Source organism: Lepidochelys olivacea, assembly GCF_965140295.1.
Source record: "Lepidochelys olivacea isolate rLepOli2 genome assembly, chromosome: 6".
NCBI classification, from domain to species: domain Eukaryota; kingdom Metazoa; phylum Chordata; order Testudines; family Cheloniidae; genus Lepidochelys; species Lepidochelys olivacea.
The window spans coordinates 115,572,379-115,594,111 of NC_140416.1; the positions used below are offsets into that span (position 1 = coordinate 115,572,379).

At 42.7% G+C, this 21,733-nt stretch overlaps 1 protein-coding gene across 1 annotated transcript in view; it reads right to left on the reverse strand.

Annotated features, from left to right (window-relative positions):
- Nucleotides 1–16,127, reverse strand: part of SYT16 (synaptotagmin 16) — a 142,982-nt gene extending 126,855 nt beyond the window's left edge. Inside the window, exon 1 of the mRNA XM_084630335.1 lies at nt 16,049–16,127. Coding sequence (XP_084486461.1) covers nt 16,049–16,061 — 13 coding nt within the window. The 5' untranslated portion in view covers nt 16,062–16,127. The remainder of the gene's footprint in view (nt 1–16,048) is intronic.
- Between the last annotated feature and the right edge of the window lie 5,606 nt (nt 16,128–21,733).

Here is a 21,733-nt window from a genome sequence, read left to right on the forward strand (position 1 = left end):
AGATCTTCAAAGGGATTTAGGCACCTATCTCCTCTTGATTTCACTGGGAGTTAGGTATCGAAATATCTTTGAGGATCTGAGCTCAGTACTGTGAAAGATCAGGCCCCAAAACACCAACTGTTTAAATAACCCTGGAGTTGCCAACTCTCATGATTCTATCATAAGCCTCACAAAATGTGCTGTTTTTAATAAAGCCTCAGTTCCTGAAGCCTTGTGATTACATAAGAATCTCAAGTTTCATTTACAATTTTTCAAAAAGTATGGCTGAGTAAAGCTTGAAATCATGAACCCTGAAGGCTCAAAAACCAGAAGGACCTGAAATGTATCACTGTTTAAAACCTCAGGATTTTGGGGGGAGCAAATTCACAGTTTTTGAATGTTTGGGTTGGAAACACTGTAACCCTGGCCAGCCACTTTTCTGGAAAAGCCATTGTGATTATTTACTGGATTTTAATTCATCTTCCTCCAATGACTAATAATACATAGATCTCAAAGGGCTTTATAAAAAAAGTCAGTATTATTCATCAATGGTGAAACTGAGCCAGAGGGTGGAGAAGCGATTTACCCAAGGTCACCCAGCAGGCCACTGGCTGGGCCAGGAACAGAACCCAGGTCTACTGAGTCCCAGTCCAGTGCCCTAGCCACTACATCAACAGAGATCCCAAAGGAGTACTTGTAACAGGACAAATGGATAACTCCCAGTGAGCGAGCAGTGCTCAGACAGACACTCTCTAAAGAAAGAACAGGGGGACATGTGGCACCTTAGAGACTAACAAATTTATTAGAGCAGAAGCTTTCGTGGGCTACAGCCCACTTCATCGGATGCATAGAATGGAGCATATAGTAAGATAGATAGATATATACATACAGAGAAGGTGGAAGTTGCCATACAAACTCTAAGATGCTAATTAAGATGAGCTATTATCAGCAGGAGAAAAAAAACTTTTCTGGTGATAATCAAGATGGCCCATTTAGACAGTTGACAAGAAGGTGTGAGGATACTTAACATAGGGAAATAGATTCAATATGTGCAATGACCTAGCCACTCCCAGTCTCTATTCAAACCCAAGTTAATGGTAAAACCAGTTGGAGAACACTTCAACTTCTCTGGCCATTCAGTAAAAGATTTAAGGGTGGCAATTTTGCAACAAAAAAGCTTCTAAAACAGACTCCAACGAGAAACTGCTGAGCTGGAATTAATATGCAAACTAGATACCATTAACTTGGGTTTAAACAGAGACTGGGAGTGGCTGGGTCATTACACATATTGAATTATTTCCCTAAGTTAAGTATCCTCACACCTTCTTGTCAACTGTCTAAATGGGCCATCTTGATTATCACTACAAACATTTTTTTCTCCTGCTGATAATAGCTCATCTTAATTAATTAGCCTCTTATCACACAACAGAACCACTGACCTAGGAACCTATCCTTGCAACAAAGCCCATTGCCAACTGTGTCCACATATCTATTCAGGGGACACCATCATAGGGCCTAATCACATCAGCCACTCTATCAGAGGCTCGTTCACCTGCACATCTACCAATGTGATATATGCCATCATGTGCCAGCAATGCCCCTCTGCCATGTACATTGGTCAAACTGGACAGTCTCTACGTAAAAGAATAAATGGACACAAATCAGACATCAAGAATTATAACATTCAAAAACCAGTCGGAGAACACTTCAATCTCTCTGGTCACTCGATTACAGACCTAAAAGTTGCAATTCTTCAGCAAAAAAAACTTCAAAAACAGACTCCAACAAGAGACTGCTGAATTGGAATTAATTTGCAAACTGGATACAATTAACTTAGGCTTGAATAGAGACTGGGAGTGGATGGGTCATTACACAAAGTAAAACTATTTCCCCATGTTTATTTCCCCCCACCCCCTACTGTTCCTCAGATGTTCTTGTCAACTGCTGGAAGTGGCCCACCTTGATTATCACTATAAAAGGTTTTCTTCCCTCCCCTCCCCCTGTACCTCCCCCCCACTCTCCTGCTGGTAATAGCTCACCTTAAGTGATCACTCTTGTTACAGTGTGTATGGTAACACCCATTGTTTCATGTTCTCTATGTATATAAATCTCCCCACTGTATTTTCCACTGAATGCATCCAATGAAGTGAGCTGTAGCTCACGAAAGCTCATGCTCAAATAAATTGGTTAGTCTCTTAAGGTGCCACTAGTACTCCTTTTCTTTTTGTGAATACAGACTAACACGGCTGCTGCTCTGAAACTAGCCTCTTACAGTTTATATGGCAACTTCCATCTTCTCTGTATGTATATATCTATCTTCTTACTATATGTTCCATTCTATGCATCCGATGAAGTGGGCTGTAGCCCACGAAAGCTTCTGCTCTAATAAATTGGTTAGTCTCTAAGGTGCCACAAGTACTCCTGTTCTTTTTGCGGATACAGACTAACATGGCTGCCTCTCTGAAAACTCTCTAAAGAGAGAGCTAGGAAGAACCTACTAAGGAACTGGAGGAAATTAAATCTACCCTTCATACCCAGGAACAACAACTGATGTTAGACACACATGCTCTGACCGTTAGAAAGAGAACTGGATCGTCACACTAGGCACAGCTGGGCAGAGGCAGTGGAAAAGGTGACCTAAACATAGGGGGTCTGTTAGGATAGCAGTGGATGTGTCGGATGTGGAAGGAGGACAGGGCAAAGTATAAGTGATGTAGCCAATCCTCAGCTGCCCACAGTGGTCCTATAAGGACCTCATAGGACCACTGAAGTTAGCATAACAACAACAATTAAGCTGCTCTTAATTATCCCGCTGGCAGTTTCAGCTAGAGCTCTGTGTACTCCTGTCTTATGCCCTCCTATCCATCCCTCCTATCCATCCTTCCCTCCTTTTCCCCCACCCCACACACACTCCAGGTGCCCCTAGAGCCAACTATGACACCTTTAAGCCAGCCAGGAGTTGGGGGCGACGGGGGTTCCCTTTACGCTAGGGAATGAGATCTGCTCTAACGTACCGAGCTTGGTACCGTGGGTGATCTCCCTATGCTGGGGTGATGTTCCTGTGATCAGCTACCCTGGCTTTAGGATGCACACTGCTGGTGGATATTGGAACTAAAGCAGCTGCACTACAAGGGAGAATCCAAGCTGTGGTTTGCAAACACCGCAGGGAGTTTTTCAGATCTCGACGAGAACAAACAGCACTGATTTTATAGCCAATATTTCAAGGACAAGTAGCTGTGTGTGTGTGTGTTTGCACATGCATGTGCATGCGAGCTCAAAAAAACTATTTTAAAAACAGCAACAAAAGCCCTAACCTTTAGACCCAGAATTCTGACGCACAAGCAACTTACGGCAACCTAACTCTGCCATGTAGACTAGGCTTCCTAAGCAACCCTCTGAAGAGAAGCCAGTCAGTAATGCACGATATTCTGTGCATTACAGTTGGTGCAGGACCAACACACACAAATACCTCCTCAGACATGCAGCCAATATGGAGCTGCCTGTGTGCCTGTGATTTTACACATCTTTCAGCTCCGTCAGATTGCACGGGCCAAATCCAGAGCTGAGAGGCGTCATGTGTGTGTGGGCAGCGGGGGATGGGTGACACTCCACCCTTGCGGAGTTTTTCCCATCTGTGACTGACACATTATGGACGATACTCCTCAATTAATGAGAAATCTAAGGGGTAAAAAAATATCCCCACCCTTCTAGGTTGTTCGAACCCAATAAAGGGTATGTATGCCTGCTGTGCAAAAAGTCATCTTACCAGAGGAAAAGAAAGGGCTGCTGCAGAAAGACAAAACAACCCTGCCCTAGGGAGCAGCTGAGAGATCCCTTTCATGCAATGCTAGCCCTAACCTGAATCTGCCCCTCTTACCAATGGGATAGTCAGGAAATCCCAGTTTTCAGGGACACATGGTCACCCTACAAATGAATTGAAAAGGGTCTCACACAAAATGCAAGAGGGGACTGCAGCGTTTCTGCCACGTAATCTCTCTCCCAGCAAAGTGAAAGGCGTGTCTACATTCTGCCTCTGAGTCAACCTAGTCTAGGGGGTATGTCACAGGCAAAAAGCCAGCTTACGGTTTGCCTCGCACCTCAGAGAGCCAGACCACAATGCAAAATGCTCTAATGCAAGTCAAGCATGCAGAATTACTGGCCTGTATCTAATCTGTGATTGCAATAGCTATGAAGAGACGACAAGAAATGGAGCAAATGCCATCTACAGTGCCTTTCCCCCCTCTCAGACACCGTGAGTAAACTGTTTGGACCTGCAGTTTCAGTTAACTGTTTACTTATCATATAACATTGTCATCAGTCACTGTACTGCTCTATGTTACATTTAGAAAGGAAAATATTTAGGAAGCTATTCTGGATTGGGCAGCCAAAATGAGATCCATGGTAGATTAAAATATACACAAGTGGGACCCTTCACAGCCATTTTGATGGGTTAAGCCCAAAACACAGTTGACAGAAGCACAAATGTATCTATTTCTGGGCAGGAATTTCACATCTGCCAAAACAGTATGAGAAAAACACAGCATAAATTGTGCTTTCAGGCAGGCAGAAATATGATAGATTTGGGGAGTTACTCTCCTTTTTACTTCCAGACAGATCAGAATCAACCCCTTAATGAATAATTGATCAAACACTCAATGCACAACAGCAATCAGCAATAGATCATACAAAAGGAAAATGAACATGAAATCTACTTACCCTCATGGATCATGACATCAACCTGTCTCAAGGAAATAAGAGATCAATGATGCTGCTTTTAAATGTAGATGCTGCCTCGCATTTTCAGATAATTCCCCAATGGTGATTATTACCATTCTTATTTACATTAGTGTAATCCTACAGCCCACCAATGCTGGAGAAGAACTCAGCCAGACGGGATGGCTCTGATGTTCTCTGGTACACCAGGATCAAAAGAACACTCAGACACTAAAACGTTACAGAATGTTGCAGATGGCTCATTAGAGAAATGATAGCACCATCTGGAATAAATCACCAGGGCATAAACAAAGAACAACATGGAACCTGATCCTGCAAACCTTTATTCAGGTGAGCAATTTGGTTTCTCACCTGAGTATGCACTTGTAGCACTGGGCCAATGTTAAGCTGTCTCATCCACTTGAAAGTTTTGCTTAATATTTATTCTATTTGAACCCCTGAAGTCTACTGAAAGAGTTTATGCACCCATTGCACTGTGACCACAATACACACTGGTGGCTTTAGCTAGTGCACACCAGGTATTAATATGACTTTGGGGGCCAGATTTTCAAAGCTCTTTAGGAGCCTATAGAGAAAGATATATCACAACCAGGGGAGCCCATTAAGCTCTCTCTAATGTGACGAATGCTGCCTACCGTCTTTAATTGTCTACCATTTCTTCAGCAGAATCACACCCCCTGCACTCCTACTTCCAGAGGTGCGCACACAGCTGCATATTTCCACAGAGAACAATGTTAATTCCATGGGGTAACCAGTCCTCCTTGGGTTCTAAATTCTGATTACACTGCCAAATTAAAAATATATTATTATTCCACAGAGACATGTTGTAAGCACAAACAAAAGCTCTTTCAGAAAATTCAGTGTGTCCTGAGTATTAAGAAAAGACCAATGATCTCAAGCAATATTTTTAACTAAGCAGGCATTTTTCAAGATTTGCTTTATAATCACCACAGGCAGACACAATACAAGTCTCCAGTTGGAGAGTGAGAATTCAGTCAACAGAACATCAAATGACACAATAATGGTTTACACAACAAAAATCAAGATATCCGAGAGGATACTGGATATCTGCAAAGAAGTCAAAGGAAGCATTTTTATATGGACCTGTGTAACCCCATTCAGTAAAGTCTTCTACAATTGTGTTTTATCTGAAGTCTTGTATCTAACATACATATTCAATGGGCTGGTGCACTCCCTTCTCAGACAGCAGAATACATGGTGCTTACCCAATGCCAGCCAAAAGTCGCAGGAATCATCTCCAGCAATACCACAAACCTAATGTCTTTATGCCATCCAGAGAGACGAGGTAGGTCACCAGGCCAGAGAGAGAGACTTCAAATGTTCTGAACAGTGACAGCCTGTTTTTAACAGACATCTACTAATCCTGCCTGCAAATTTTTGAGCACGTGTTCATTTGCCAGATCTCATCCCCACCATTTGCACATGCATACGTGATGGCAGCCATCTTGCCTGGCACCAGGGATTGAAGCAGGGACCTCTAGAGCTAAAAATGCATTTCTACATCTCGAGCTAAAAAAACAACAGGCTCTGTAGATGGGGGCTGTAACAGAGCCATATTTTCCTGTGGATTTCCCTCTCCCTCACCCTCAAAAGATTATTATTCTGCTCAAGTTCTTATCCCACGCCCATCACCGGGGGTGACTTGTTCAGATAAACCTACTTGTTCACTTAAGTCCAATTCAAACTAAAGGCCTTTACATACCCGTTCAGTCACAGGGGCGGGAACTAAAGGTGCGGGGGTGCTGCAGCACCCCCAGGTTTTGCGCAGGGTCCCAGCTCTCGTCCACAGCTGTGGTGCCAGCTGGCTCACCCTTACCCTTGTCCACACCCCCCTCCCCCGAGCTACAGCCCGGGCTTGGCCCCAACTCTGATATCAGCAGGGCTAAATTCACATGGTAAAGTTAAGCAGAGGCATGAGTGTTTGCCAAATTGGAGCCTAAAACTTGTAACTGTCAGTATTCTGTTTGTTTCTCTAAATCTCCAGTTCTCTTTCCAACCTGTCTATGCTCTTTGCTTCAACATCTTGTGGCAATGATTTTCCTAGGCTTCCTTGTAAAAGCTGCCTTCTAATGTCACTGTGCCTCTCAAACAAGTCAAAGCATTTTACATTGTTTTTAAAATAATCCACTCTACTTTTATATCTACAAAAGTGTTTCATAACAAACAAGGTTTGAGTCCATAAAACAGGTAACAGTTGTCTAAAAATCTGTCACATTTACACACAGATGATTCAACCCACATAAGTAGGCATATAAAGTTAGAAACATGTTTGGAAACCTGTGATCCTTTGTAGCTATGTTCTGTGCAACTCCCTGAAAACACAGAGACATGCCTACTCCAGGATTAACGTCTGAGTAGGTTCAGGTAATGTAAATTCAATAAAGCACCTTCAAAATAAATATCCAGAACCGGTGTATAAAAAACTATTAATGGTCACAATCAACCCCATGTAAAGAAACAAGAAAAATACTAAAATGTCAATTTAAAAAACTTTAAGAAGATCTGGAATTCATCTTCAATACAGAAACATCCAACATTTTCTAGTACTTAAAAGTGACTACTTTAACAGATTGGTGTTCTTGTAGCAATTCTCCTTTCTCTTTTCTTTACAGTTTATTCCCTCTTGGAACAGCTTTCATTTGATAAGAGTCTCATGATGGATCTAATACTGGATGGATCTAATACTATAAGAATAGACCCCTAATATTAGATATGCATTAAAATTATTCAGGTTTTTTGGTACTCACTGGCCCTGCCCAATGGTGCAGCCTCTGGTGGGGCCAAGATTGTCATTCACTCCCCTCTTTATTCCCCTCACCCCCAATCCTTGAGACAAAAAGGACAATTGGTGGATCACTAATATAAATCAGTGCAGCCTCAGGGTTCCTCTAACATATGCCTGGCTGCTGCTGGCCACCAGGATTCACCAACAAATAGAGATGCTCTGGTCATGCCCCCTTTCTGCCAGGAATGGCCCCTATGAGAGGTTGTAGCCCTAGAGGCCACTATGAGAGCTTTACTCCATCCACAACTTTCCTCACTCAGGGGGAATCCTCAGATGGTCAGTTCAGCCAGCTTTGCAGCTGTTCTGACAACATGGCTGGTAAATTCATAAAAATCTACTCCCAATGTGCAGTTAGATTTTAAAGCTGAAATCCAGCTCGCCAATTGGATAAATATCATAGCTAACATCTAAATGGAATTTAAAATGGATAGCCACTTTTGTATAGTCCAGGAAGCATTAGCTTACAAATTATGTTAGGTTCTTCTCAGATCAACTTTTATCTTCAATAGTGTTTCTCAGATCAGGACACAGCTATTTTTAACCAAACTAGTTTGTTGATTCACCAACAACCACACAGGAATATAATCAACAGTTTTGCAAGTCATGTTTAGATATACCAAACATTCCAGCAATGTTCTGAACACAAAACACACATGCAGTCCTGCAAGCAATTGTCATAGGTCGGTGTCAGGGCCCAGCAGCTGTACCATAAAACACTGATCACCAGGACTTCTTACTACATTTTTTTGTAATCATCAGTTATCAATACTTCACTATTTCTGATATGCTTATCACACTTCTTGGAGCAGCTAGTCCAGGAACCCACAAGGGGAGAGGCAATTCTCGATTTAGTCCTGTGTGGAGAGCAGGACAGGACCGCTTGGAAATAGTGACCACAATATAATAACATTTAACGTTCCTGTGGTGGGAAGAACACCTCCTCAACAGCCCAACACTGTGGCATTTAATTTCAGAAAGGGGAACTGTGCAAAAATGAGGAGGTTAAACAGAAATTAAAAGATACAGTGACGAGAGTGAAATCCCTGCAAGCCGCATAGACAATTTTCAAAGACACCATAATAGAGGCCCAACTTAAATGTATACCCCAAATTAAAAAACACAGTAAAAGAACTAAAAAAGAGCCACCGTGGCTTAACAACCATGTAAAAGAAGCAGTGAGAGATAAAAAGGCATCTTTTAAAAAGTGGAAGTCAAATCCTAGTGAGGTAAATAGAAAGGAGCATAAACACTGCCAAATTAAGTGTAAAAATGTAATAAGAAAAGCCAAAAAGGAGTCTGAAGAACAGCTAGCCAAAAGGTAATAAAATGTTTTTTAAGTACATCAGAAGCAGGAAGCCTGCTAAACAACCAGTGGGGCCCCTGGACGATCAAGATACAAAAGGAGCACTTAAAGACCATAAAGTCATTGCAGAGAAACTAAATGAATTCTTTGCTTCAGTCTTCATGGCTGAGGATGTTAAGGAGATTCCCAAACCTGAGCCGTCCTTTGTAGGTGACAAATCAGAGGAATTGTCTCAGACTGAAGTTTAGAGGAGGTTTTGGAATTAATTAATAAACTTAACAGTAACAAGTCATCGGGACCAGATGGCATTCACCCAAGAGTTCTGAAAGAACTCAAATGTGAGATTGCGGAACTATTAACTATGATTTGTAACCTGTCCTTTAAATCAGCTTCTATACCCAATGACTGGAAGATAGCTAATATAATGTCAATATTTAAGAAGGGCTCTAGAGGTGATCCCGGCAATTACAGACCAGTAAGCCTAACATCAGTACCAGGCAAATTAGTTGAAACAAGAGTAAAGAATAACATTGTCAGACACATAGAAAAACATAAATTGTTGGGCAAAAGTTGACATGATTTCTGTAAAGGGAAATCATGTCTTACTAATCTATTAGGGTTCTTTGAAGGGGTCAACAAACATGTGGACAAGGAGGATCCAGTGGACATAGTGTACTTAGATTTCCAGAAAGCCTTTGACAAGGTCCCTCACCAAAGGCTCTTACGTAAATTAAGTTCTCATGGGATAAGAGGGAAGATCCTTTCATGAACTGACAACTGGTTAAAAGACAGGGGACAAAGGGTAGGAATAAAAGGTAAATTTTCAAAATGGAGAGGGGTAACTAGTGGTGTTCCCCAAGGGTCAGTCCTAGGACAAATCCTATTCAACTTATTCACAAATGATCTGGAGAAAGGGATAAACAGTGAGGCAGAAAAGTTTGCAGACGATACTAAACTGCTCAAGATAGTTAAGACCAAAGCAGACTGTGAAGAACTTCAAAAAGATCTCACAAAACTAAGTGATTGGGCAACAAAATGGCAAATGAAATTTAATGTGGATAAATGTAAAGTAATGCACATTGGAAAAAATAACCCCAACTATACATACAATATGACGGGGGCTAATTTAGCTACAACTAATCAGGAGAAAGATCTTGGAGTCATCGTGGATAGTTCTCTGAAGACGTCCATGCAGTGTGCAGCGGCAGTCAAAAAAGCAAACGGGATGTTAGGAATCATTAAAAAGGGGATAGAGAATAAGACAGAGAATATCTTATTGTCCTTAAATAAATCCATGGTACACCCACACCTTGAATACTGCGTACAGATGTGGTCCCCTCATCTCAAAAAAGATATACTGGCATTAGAAAAGGTTCAGAAAAGGGCAACTAAAATGATTAGGGGTTTGGAATGGGTCCCATATGAGGAGAGATTAAAGAGGCTAGGACTTTTTAGCTTCGAAAAGAGGAGACTAAGGGGGGATATGATAGAGGTATATAAAATCATGAGTGGTGTGGAGAAAGTGAATAAGGAAATGTTATTTACTTGTTCCCATAATATAAGAACCAGGGGCCACCAAATGAAATTAATGGGCAGCAGGTTTAAAACAAATAAAAGGAAGTTCTTCTTCACTCAGCGCACAGTCAACCTGTGGAACTCCTTGCCTGAGGAGGTTGTGAAGACTAGGACTACAACAGGGTTTAAAAGAGAACTAGATAAATTCATGGAGGTTAATGGCTATTAGCCAGGGTGAGTAAGGAATGGTGTCCCTAGCCTCTGTTTGTCAGAGGGTGGAGATGGATGGCAGCAGAGAGATCACTTGATCATTACCTGTTAGGTTCACTCCCTCTGGGGTACCTGGCATCAGCCACTATCAGCAGACAGGATACTGGACTGGATGGACCTTTGGTCTGACCCAGTATGGCCATTCTTATGTTCAAATAATTATCTCGAAAGTTAGAATGCACTTTATCTTAAGGCACTCTTATGAATAGTCCGCTATTCCTTGTGCTTGATTTGAGAGGAACTAGTTTATATCACCAAAAGCAACTGCTTAAAGTTATTGTTGGAGGCTCTCATAAGCCAATCTATTTGGATTTACAAAGGAGGAACATGCACATAGCGTCACTTAGTTAAAATACAGAATATGGTTCCTTGAGATTTCATTAGAAAGAGTACAGACTCAACAAGGAAACTTTCAGTTACTTCTATTAAAGACCACCAAGAAAAATACAACCCCTGAAATGAAATCTCACCACTTCTCAGTCCTTGCAAGCTTGTGAGAGCTAGCCACACGGCTGGCCCAAGTGCCTAGTAGCACTTTACAAGTTCAACAGCTTCTTTGGCGGGTTCAGCAAACTCTGAGGTCCCACATAGTGACCTCAATTTTATACCCTGTTTTCAGGGATCGTTGGAAGGGGCAAATCTCTTATTTCTATTGGAACTTGCCAAAAAGGCTCTCACGTTCATGCTCTCTCAAGTTCTCTGTTGCTTTCTTCAACTTCTAGAAGATGGCATCAGCGTACAAATATCTTTAATCCTTTCTTCATCACAGACTGTGTGTGTTTTATTTAGGGCTGTCAAGCGATTAAAAAAAATCAATCATGATTAATCACACTGTTAAACAATAATAGAATACCATTTATTTAAATATTTTTGGATGTTTTCTACATTTTCAAATACATTGATTTCAATTACAACACGGAATACAAAATGTACAATGCTCACTTTATATTTATTTTTTTAATTACAAATATTTGCCCTATAAAAACAAAAATAGTATTTTTCAATTCACCTCATACAAGTACTATAGTGCAATCTCTTTATCATGAAAATTGAACTTATAAATGTAGAATTATGTACAAAAAAATAACTGCATTCAAAAATAAAACAATGTAAAACTTTAGAGCCTAGAGGTCCACTCAGTCCTACTTCAGGCAATCGCTCAGACAAACAAGTTTGATAACAATTTTCAGGAGATAATGCTGCCTGCTTCTTGTTTATAACGTCACCTGAAAGTGAGACCAGGAGTTCGCATGGCACTGTTGTAGCTGGCGTCGCAAGATATTTGCATGCCAGATGCGTTAAAGATTCATATGTCCCTTTATACTTCAACCCCCATTCCAGAGGACGTGTTCATACAAATAACCGGGTTCTGCTCAATAATGATCCCAAGCAAAGCGGACCAACGCACGTTCATTTTCATCATCTGAGTCAGATGCCACCAGCAGAAGGTTGATTTTCTTTTTTGATGGTTCGGGTTCTGTAGTTTCCACATCTGAGTGTTGCTCTTTTAAGACTTCTGAAAGCATGCTCCACATCTCGTCCCATTCAGATTTTGGACAGCACTTCAGATTCTTAACCTTGGGTTGAGTGCTGTAGCTATCTTTAGAAATCTCACATTGGTACTTTCTTTGCATTTTGTCAAATCTGCTATGAAAGCGTTCTTAAAATGAACATGTGCTGGGTCATCATCCGAGACTGCTATAACATGAAATATATGGCAGAATGTGAGTAAAACAGAAGAGGAGACATACAATTCTCCCCCAAGGAGTTCAGTCATAAATTTAATTAACATTTTAGTTTTTTAACGAGTATCATCAGCATGGAAGCATGTCCTCTGGAATGGTGGCCGAAGCATGAAGGGGCATACGAATGTTTAACATATCTGACACGTAAATACCTTGCAACGCCAGCTAGAAAAATGCCATGTGAACATCTGTTCTCACTTTCAGGTGACGTTGTAAACAAGACGCAAGCAGCAGTATCTCCTGTAAATGTAAACAAACTTGTTTGTCTTAGCAATTGGCTGAACAAGAAGTAGGACTGAGTGAACTTGTAGGCTCTGAAGTTTTACATTTTTTGGTTTTGAGTGAAGTTATGGAACAAAAAAAATCTGCATTTGTAAGTTACACTTCCACGATAAAGAGATTGCTCTACAGTACTTGTACGAGGTGAATTGAAAAATACTATTTCTTTTGTTTATCATTTTTACAGTGCAAATATTTGTAATCAAAAATAATAATATAAAGTAAGCACTGTACACTTTGTATTCTGTGTTGTAATAGAAATCAATATATTTGAAAAAGTAGAAAAAACATCCAAAAGTATTTTATAAATTTCAATTGGTATTCTATTGTTTAACAGTGCGATTAATCACAATTAATTTTTTTGAGTTAACTACGTGAGTTAACTGTGGTTAATTGACAGCCCTAAGTTTATTCATTTCAAGGATTGTAATTCTCTATTAACCCAGACCGTTAATTGGAATTCTCCCCCCACACACACACATCACTTTTAAGCAATTTCTTTTAATACTACAGAGTTATACACTGATTAGGTTATGATATTTTTCAATATTCTTTTTTTTTCTGGTGCCATATAATTCATACCACCTGCAGACTGCAACAAACATTTAGGAAAAAAACCCAAGAGAAGCCTTTAGTTCCTCTAAATTTAGTGGACACAGTCCATACATTCCTTATTTATAACTAATACCTTTTATTTCACATCTTTCAGGGATCACAACAGAACAAGAGACATTGTATCGAAGAAACAAAGCAGATCATCCACATATATAGGGATGTATATCTGATCAACAAGGCAGACAAATTAACTTGGGGTGGGGGGGGTGAAAGATACAGCAAGCTTGACCCCCTACAGCCTTTGTCTTTCTGTAGGTCACTCCACAAGCTATTCTTAACTGATTTAAAGTTCTCCACCCATCTCTATAACTTGATTAACTTTACAGGACACAATGAGTCACTCTGCACAGGCCAAGATGATGTTACCCTGGTTTGTCAGCCTGTGGGAGGCTCTTTTTAGATAGTCAGAGGAGAAGACACACATTTGCCTTCATATATGTTATGACATTCTTGCCCAAATAAACAATAACCTGAAGATTTTGTTTAAACATCCAATTTTCTGTTCCTGGAGGAAGATGTGAGAGGCAAACAAAGGTACATCTTGTGATCTTGTTTGTGTTTTTGATGGGGGAAATAGAGGGATAGCTTTTTTGATTTAAGGGACTGAAGGCTCTATAGTTATTAACAAGTAGATTCAAGGCATATTGATATCTATACATCTCACATTTGTGCTGCCAGGGCAGTGCAAAGCAGCCACTCTGGGGACGAGAAGCTGGCCCTTTGTACTTTCATATATTTGTAAAATATTCTAAAATAAAGACCATTATTAATTATATATCTAGCACCAACACTGCCCTCAGGTCCCATCTAACTTATAAAAGCAACAGGAGGAAAGCCAGCATTTGACAAAGTTGTCATATAAAATTGAACAGATCAGGTCATTTCATAGTTCTTCTAAGGCCTCAGTAAAAGCAGTGCACAACAACCTGCATCTCATCTGGGCCTTGCACAGGACACTCGTTCCTTAGGGAGATGCTCTTGAAAGAAATCAAGGAACAGCAGACGTATTTATCTATCACTGTACAGTTAAAGGCAAAGGGAAACTACAATTCCCTGAACAGTCTAACTGCTTTCAAAAAACTCAAACACAGGTTTTTGTTCTTGACCATTTATAACTTGATACACACCATCATTTAAAGAACTCCGTACTATTTTTCAAAAACAATTCTTCAATCAGGCCACGTGCAATGGATCAATTAAGCAACTTTAAACAAGTATTAATGTCTATGTTTCTCCATAAAACATGAAGACAAAGATTGGGATGGTGATTCTACAAGCTAAGAGTGCCCTGAACCAGGTACTAATTCTGGTGAATCCAAGGTGGCATGTTGCAGAACATGGTGGCCAAACATTAGCGTGGCTTATATCAGTTAACAGAGGTGGATGTCACATGTGTGCGTATAAAACTACTGCAGCCAAAAGTTAAGCCTGGACAGTTCTTGTCCATGCGACAACTGTAACAGATGAGCCAAAACAGAAGCTGACCGTTATTAGTAATGGTAGTGTCTAGAGGCTGCAGCCGAGATCAGGGTCCCATCACGCTAGGAGTTATATGCACAAATAGTAAGAAGCAGTCCTGTCTCTCAGGAGCTCCAGTGGTTCTCAACCTATTTACCATTGTGGATCACATATGCGGCCCACAACGTGTTATGTGGGCCACATCCAATACTACGTGTATGGCCCTGAGGATGTCACATGGGCTGCAGCTCTGTGCTAATTGGGCCACAAGCAGCCCTTGGGCCACAGGTTGAGAACCACTGAGCTAGACTGGGAGGCAACCCACTTTTGGGGGGATATACTAAACAGGTGAGCCCAAGCCTAGGTGTAGTTTGAAGGGTCTGTGGGGCACTGCCCCACAAACTGCAAGTTTTAGGCAGGCATGGAATTTGCCCCACCAATACACAGCCCCACTAGCCTGACCAGAGCAGCCCCTGTGAACGGAGAAGTCAATCAATGCCTATACACCTAAATCTTATACTCTCAAATAAAATGAAATATAAAATCACGTCCATAAAAAAACCCACTCCTCCTGGCTCTCTTACTAAAGATTTAAACTGCATGTAAAACGGTGCCACTGGAATAGCTGGCAGGCTGAGATCGCCGAACCGGGCCAACTTGATTTTCCTCATTCTAGCAGCAGGACGGGCCCGAAAGTCAAAAGTTCCGCATCAGGCCCGGCCTTTTACAGCTGACATCGCCGTCGCTGGACGCCCGTCTCCTAACGGGGGGCATTTCTCTCTGCTCTGGTGGGGCATCGAGGGACCACAGGAAAATCCTGCCGCTTTTAGCAGGGCTTCCCTGAGCCCTGCCTCGCAGCAGGTGGAGAAGAACTGGAGGAAGGGGAAGGCAAAGGGCCAGGGCCAGTCAGTTCTCCCCCCAGAGGAGCTCCCCCTTGCACAGAAGGGTGTAGAAGTCAAGGGGGAGCTGGGGCAGGTAGGGCGGTGGGAAGGCTGAGAGGAGGGAGGGGTGCAACTGGGCAGCCAGGCTAAGGGAGGTTGGGGGCGCAGAGGGGGCTGCAGGAAAAGGGGAGTGAGGAGCTAGGGCCTGAGGGGGTGGAAGCCAGAAGGGGCTGGGCAGAGGAGTGGGGGTGGCAGGGCTTGGGGCCGGGGGAGGCTGGTGTTGGAGTGCGGGCTGGGGGGGGGGGTCCACAGCAGCTGGCACGAGGGCGGCCTGGGCGGGCCCCCGCCAGCCATCGCCGCAGCTCCCCGGCCGGGGCAGAGGTGCCTCCTGCGCCCCCGGCGCTGCCACCCCGGCGGAGGGGAAGGGGGGCGGCCCAGAGCCGGCCCCGGGACTCGCACTTACTGTCGGTCGCCATGGCGCAGCCCGCAGCCGAGCGCGCCTCTCCCCGCCGGCGCCCGACGCCGCAGGCCGGGCGCGGCGCGCACACACGCCGCAGCCGCCCCGGCGGGCGCACGCCGAGCATCCCACACCTGCCAGCGGCGCCGCCCTCTCCCCGCGGCCGGCCTGCGGTCACCAGCCATGGCCCAGCGCGGGGGCTCCCCGGCAGAATCGGGGCCCGCCTGCCGCCACCACCCCCCCTTACGAGCAGCGCCCAGGAGCCCCTCGCGTCTCAGCGCAGCGGGGGACAAGTGCGGGGCTGGGGATCGCTGCTGAGCGAGCCTCTGCTGGGCCTGGCACAACCCATCCCCTAGCCAGGCCGCTCCTGGCCTCTGGGAAAGCCCCGACGGGTGAGGGAACTGGGGGGTGTCGGGCTCCTGTTAGGGGACGCAGGGCCCCGGCTCTCCCTGAGGGGCCTCGAGAAGGAAGCGCAGCCCATGGCACCCCGAGGTGGCTGCTTGGCTCCTAATTGGCTTTGGAGCCCTTGCACCCAAAAAGGCCACCGGCGCTCAGCTAGAAAGAGGGTGGCCCTAGAGGGAGAAGGCTCTGAGGCGGAGGGGTGCCCGCGGGAGGGTTGCTGCCTGGGTCAGGAGTCCCACAGCCCTCTGTCCGGGGCCTGCCTACTGTAAGGCAGGCAGCAGCCTGCCTCGCATCTCTGTCCAGGAGCACTCTTTCAAACTGAGCTCTGGTGGCCTTTGATCAGGTCCATTAGTCAGTTAGCTGCCATCCATCCACCTCTGTGGTTAATTTCTTACAAATGGCCGAGACTGGTTCCTTCTCCTTAAGAGAGGAGAGTGGGCCCTGACTCCCCTTAAAGAGTCAATCACCCTGGGACCTGGGGTCTCCATGCGAGTGAGGGATTTGAGCCTAAAAAGCAGCATCTGTATCCTCTTCCCCCAGCTTTGTAGAAGCTTCTTTTATATTTTGACTCTGTAGGTGTAGAGGGAGGTATTGTCCCTTAAACCATGTGAGGATTTGAATGGCTGTAATAATACTGAATGCTTCTTATGACCATTCCTCCCCTCTCCACTGAAACCTCCCCTCTGGGCATCTGAGGGTGAGTTTGGGACATGCTCTGGGAAAGGGTTCTTTGCAACCATGCTGTCATAGTGGGGCAGGGACCATGCTGAGACACTGGGCCCCTGGATGTTATGAGTGCTATCACCCTCAATAACTAGAGCTCCGTGTGGATTGCTGACATGCCTGTCCTCAAGTTTAGAAGTTTAGAAGATCTTTGCCCCACTTGCTCTAGAGGAACCCTGCAAGTTGAAACTGACCGGTATGGAGTCATTCCCCCCACAGAAATGGCCCCTTGGACAACTAAAAAAATAAAGGTGGTTGAAATTTTTCAGATTTCAAATTTTGACCCAAAAAAAGGAGAAAAATGTTGATGAAATATTCAATTACTTATGTCTGTTTTTCAACCAGCTCTAATAAAAATACATTAAACTTTGGCCTTGTCTACACTACCACTTAAGTTGACATGAGTAAATTACATTGCTCAGGGGTGTAAAAATCACCCCCTGAATGACATAACTTACATTGACTTAATGCGGTGTCTACACTGTGCTATGCTGATGGGAGACATTCTCCTATCGACATAATTAATCCATCTCAACAAGAGGGTGCTTCAGCAGACCACTAAATCGATGCTGCATCAATCGCAGCAGTGCCAATTTAGCATGGTTGGATATGGGGGAGGTAGGTAGGAGAGAGGGATTGTAATACAAAGGAGAAACCGAGAAGAAATTGTACTATGGGCAAATTGCTTTTGTGTTGCTTGCCTATATCTCTCGTCTTTTAGATAGTAAGCTCTGTGAGGCAGGGGAATGTTTTCTATGGTGCGTGTGCACAAGTGCTAGTGCCATGGGGTCTCAAATGTGCTTGGAGTGTTTAGCTGCTACCAGAACACAAATTAAAATTATAGTGAATAAAGGTACCCAAAAGACACTTACAAAAGAACTCAAATGCTAATAAAAGTTATGGAGTAGACTCACTAGCAAGATCCGCTGCAGGTCAAAGGTTATTCTGGTGGGTAACTCACTGACATTCAGCTGTATTATAAAATGGATAGATGCCACTCAATGCTGTGTCCATTGTTGGTCATCCTACCTTAAGACATAGGGAAAACTGAAAAACTCTATGACAATGCTTAGAGACATAGGATTTATAGTCCATATGATGAAAAATTGGAAAAATTGGCATCCATTAGCCTGGAAAGAAGTTGATAAATGAGTAGCACCTTCCATCCAAATATCTACAAGCTCTTCTCAAACATCAGCAAGGTCTCATTTATTATCTGTTTTACTGTAGGCCCTAGTACACCAAGTTGTGGACAAGGAGCCCCATTGTGGAATCCCCATCACTGGAAGTTTTTAAGAACAGATTAGACAACATCTATCAGCAACAGTCTAGGTTTTCTTCACCCTGCCTCAGCACAGGGGGCTGAACTTGATGACTTCACAATGTCCCTTTCAGCCCTACATTTCTATTATTCTAAATGTAGAAGTGAACAAATAAGATCATATTATATAGATACAGATACTGATCTTACCCGAAGAAACTTTTGGGATGGCACTGCATCCTTAAATTGGTCTCAGCACAATTTACTAGCTATTTAAACCCAACTTTCAGACTTGTGGAGGGAGAGAGAACTGAAATTCTCTCGGTGCCTTTGACCATTGTTAGCCTATGCTATAAATCAAGAGAGGAGCTAGATATTAGAACATAACATTACTTGCAGGTTTATGTGTGGGAGATTGCAGCAATAGTTGTGACAAACTGTACCCCATATTAAGCCTTTTTACAAGACCACGATAAATTTTGTACAAAGTATGTTTTGTGGGGTATCATTTGAAAACTCCTGATCCACTGAACATTATTGTCCTGTAAAATATGTGTATCAACACTATATGTAAAGTTATAAGATTCTACTGTATAACATTGCTGTAACATACTCAAAGTTTAGAAAAGCAGGCACAAACCAGTTCCTCAGAAACAAAAGGCAAACCCCAAATCTAGGTGTCAACAAAGTCAAGTAGACCATCACCTAGTTAAGCAGCCATTCTTTGGCAGAAGAAGGGTGTAAGCAAGAAATTTACATACTGGCAAATAAACAGCTGGTGGTTCCTGTCCAAAACAGACTTGCTGTTGTCTGAATCCAAAATGGAGGCAATCTTTAAAGGAGAGAAAAAGCAGTATTGCCAACCCCAAATGTTCAAAAATCATGAGTAAGGCTCACCAAAAATCATGATTGACTTTAAAGTCATGTGATTATGTAAAATTAATAGTCCAGTGTTCTTTTCATTTGCCCTTCAGCTTTTTGAGCTTTTAGGGTGCACTGGGGTCACATTTTGAAGCTTTCTCCATAGCCACTAGTGTTAGAAACTTACTTTTACTTTAAGAATGAAGGCTGAAACCATCACATAACCATTTGACTCCAGGAGCTGGGGCTTTAAGGAAAGCAATCATCATGAGACTCAAGACAAAATCATGAGAGTTGGCAACACTGAAAAAGGTATAAGAATAAAGAACACACAACACAAATTCCTCTCTGCTCATGGCAGCACCACCACCTGAAGGAACACTGAAATGGGGGAGGGGTCCTGGCTAGAAGACTTTCAGCCTGTAAAGACTGCAAAAAGCATATGGTGAGAAAAACCTTTGCTTTGAATTCATTTAGCTTGCTAAGTTAGGTATTAGTTTGCATTTTATCTTTTACTTTCTTTATAACCAATTCTGACTTTTATGCCTCATTACTTGTAATCACTTAAAATCTTTATGCAGTTAATAAACTTGTTTTATCTAAACAAGTGTGTGTTTGGATTGAAGTGATTGGGAACCTCCACTTGAGATAGCAGGATTTGTGCACATCATTTTCCATGAAGTAACAGACTTTTTATGAACTTGTATTGTCCAGGAGGGCACTGGGCAGTACGAAACACACATTTCTGGGGGAAGGTCTGGGACTGGGAAGTTGCTGGTGTCACCCTGTATGTAATTCATGAGTGACTGGCCAGAGCATTCATGTACACTGGGACTGGTTTTACATGTTAGAGGCTGTGTGTGAGCAGGAATGGTTACTCTTACAGTGAAGCAGGGTAAAAGGCACACCAGGTTGGAGATTTGAGGGAACACAGCTGTCCAGGTTGTACCCTGGGTAATGTCACAATACAGTGTCAGTCCACTAAAGGGCATCTCAGGAGGTGCCCCTCCTGCTTTCATAACCTGTAACTGCAGATCAGACTGCAACTTAAGAAAGGAAATTTTTTCCAATGTTGATCAAGTATTGTGAATCTTAGTTCTTAGCTGCCTCCCAGCTCTTGCTCTTTTGTTGATATGACCATTGGTATCTTCCTCCCACTCATGTTTTCATTTGCTTTACAGAACGAGCACCTGCACTTTGATAATGGATATTTAAAAAAAATAAAATTTGTTAAACAGTTTAAAGCACCCATCTTAGTGCTGTTTAGTTTTCATATCAAGAAAAGAGTATTTGATAACTAATAAAAAGAAAGCACATGTTGGCGTGAAGAATCTCAAACATATGTTGTCAAGACAAACTTATCTGCCCTCACTTCCCATTTTCTTCCGGTTAGAAACCACCTTCTCTTCTTTAAAAGAAAGGCCAGCTTGTTGTGTATAGTTTGGCAATAACAAGGCTCTGAATGGTTGGTCTCCAGCCTTGAAGAGAAATGAACACCAAGGTTTGTTACCAGGTATTTTTATTTCTAGCATTATACCATTCACAAATATATAATTAAGGAAAGATTTATAAGTGCACATTTGGGTCTTCTTTATATAAACTTTAAATGCCTGAGACACAGTTGTGGTAACTTGCTGCATGTCCATTCATCAAGGGCAATAAGGAACAGAATGTAGGTCTGATTTCCTGCCCCGTCCACTGGTAATTCCACTGGAGCACAAGCTGCCCCATCTGTGCTGTTTAATTTCTACATTTCTCTGAACACAGACAATTAAATAAACTAGGCTCTTCCTAGTCAAGTTCATTTTCAGGTTTCTTTTTTTTCCCCCAAGTGGAAAGATATGCACTAGCTAGAGGATAATGCAGAAGATGCATAATCTCCCAGTTGCCTCCCCTCCAATATCATCACACTGGTAGAAAGCCATGCCCATCTTCAAATCCTGGATACTGGAAAAGGGACAGATGCTGCAACTCCTACAAGGATGCTGGAGGGAGCTCCTTAGCAGATGAGACTGATACTCATTGTCGGGCGTGCAGCATCACATATAACATCTGCTGGAAAGTAGGTGTGCTCTCCCACCTTCTACACCTTCCTGCCTTTCAAGGAGGGGATCAAGATGTACTACTTTGCCCCATCTTGTATCCTGACTGCTGCACAGTCCTCTACACCTCCCCCAGCCTCTATTTTTCCATTTCAGGAGGTCATGATACCAGAGAGAATGATGCAGAACATTTTCCAGAAGAGTTTGGTCATATTTTTTAATTCTTTCACTTATGTTCAGACCTCAAACATTTGATTAACCCAAGTTACTAGTATAAATGTGCAAAGAAGATTTCTAAATGAATCAATATGCATGTTGGAAGAGCACAATAACCATGGCAATGAGAAAACTCCAATTCCAGTAAGCACAACTTAAAATATTCTAAAAATTTGACTTATGCAG